Source organism: Uloborus diversus, unplaced genomic scaffold, assembly GCF_026930045.1.
Source record: "Uloborus diversus isolate 005 unplaced genomic scaffold, Udiv.v.3.1 scaffold_163, whole genome shotgun sequence".
NCBI classification, from domain to species: domain Eukaryota; kingdom Metazoa; phylum Arthropoda; class Arachnida; order Araneae; family Uloboridae; genus Uloborus; species Uloborus diversus.
The window spans coordinates 3,982-5,569 of NW_026558311.1; the positions used below are offsets into that span (position 1 = coordinate 3,982).

Here is a 1,588-nt window from a genome sequence, read left to right on the forward strand (position 1 = left end):
AAATGCGAACTATCAGAAAATGCCTTTTTACAATACTCACAAGAATACGGTTTTTCATTTGTGTGTATCCTCAAATGCTTTTTCAAAGATGAACTAATAGAAAATATCTTTTTACAATACTCACAAGAATATGGTTTTTCCATTAGTGTGTATCCGCAAATGTGTTTTCATATGTGACGTCTGAGAAAATGTCTTTTTACAATACTCACAAGAAAATGGTTTTTCATTAGTGTGTATCCTCAAATGTGTTTTCATATGTGATTCCTGAGAAAATGTCTTTTTACAAAACTCACAAGAATATGGTTTTTCATTAGTGTGTATCCTCAAATGTGTTTTCATATGTGATGCCTGAGAAAATGTCTTTTTACAAAACTCACAAGAATATGGTTTTTCATTAGTGTGTATCCTCAAATGTGTTTTCAAATTTGTTCTAACAGAAAATGCCTTTTTACAATACTCACACGAATATGGTTTTTCATTAGTGTGTATCCTCAAATGTGTTTTCATATGTGACGCATGAGAAAATGTCTTTTTACAAAACTCACAAGAATATAGTTTTTCATTAGTGTGTATCCTCAAATGGGTTTTCAAATTCGCTGCATGAGAAAATGTCTTATTACAATGATCACAAGTATATGGTTTTTCATTTGTGTGTATCCTTAAGTGCTTTCTCAAAGACGAACTATCAGAAAATGCCTTTTTACAATACTCACAAGAGTATGGTTTTTCATTTGTGTGTATCCTCAAGTGCTTTCTCAAAGACGAACTATCAGAAAATGCCTTTGTACAATACTCACAAGAGTATGGTTTTTCATTTGTGTGTATCCTCAAGTGCTTTCTCAAAGACAAACTATCAGAAAATGCCTTTTTACAATACTCACAAGAGTATGGTTTTTCATTTGTGTGTATCCTCAAGTGCTTTCTCAAAGACGAACTATCAGAAAATGCCTTTTTACAATACTCACAAGAGTATGGTTTTTCATTTGTGTGTATCCTCAAGTGCTTTCTCAAAGACAAACTATCAGAAAATGCCTTTTTACAATACTTACAAGAATATGGTTTTTCATTAGTGTGTATCCTCAAATGTGTTTTTAAACTTGAATTAAAAGAAAATGTCTTTTTACAATACTCACAAGAATATGGCCATTCATTAGTGTGTAAATGTAACAACAAATGGCTCTTCCAATATCTTTTATGAGAAAATGTCTTTTTACAGTAGTCACAAACATATATTTTCCCTTCAGTGCACAATGTTTCATGCACATTTGAGTTTGTTTTTACAGGAACAGACATGTCCAATTAATTTGAAGATGATTTTTCACATAAAGCTATAGCTCAAAGGCAGAATCTAAGGTAAGTTCAATGATAAACCGACGCATACCAAACAACAATTACACAAACACTATATGCTTTGTCATATTTTTTTCAGTCCAACTTCTAAACTCCGAAGTTTTACTTAAGTACAGCAAATGTCTCTAAAAGAAAACATGGATAACATATTTTTTTCCGACCATTAGAGAATAATAATCAAGGTTACGGATTTTTATCAACAAACAAATGAAAACGTCAGTTGTCAAAGGCACTTCTT

The 1,588-nt window shown here is 31.4% G+C and overlaps 1 protein-coding gene across 1 annotated transcript; it reads right to left on the reverse strand.

Annotated features, from left to right (window-relative positions):
• Positions 1-294: 294 nt before the first annotated feature.
• LOC129233093 (protein krueppel-like) lies at positions 295-1,147 on the reverse strand (the record flags this gene model as incomplete). The annotated part of the gene is made up of 3 exons (XM_054867155.1): positions 1,134-1,147; positions 733-934; positions 295-396 (listed from the first exon to the last, which is right to left on the reverse strand). Coding segments are annotated over exons 1-3 (318 nt in total), but the record flags the coding sequence as incomplete, so codon positions are not given.
• Between the last annotated feature and the right edge of the window lie 441 nt (positions 1,148-1,588).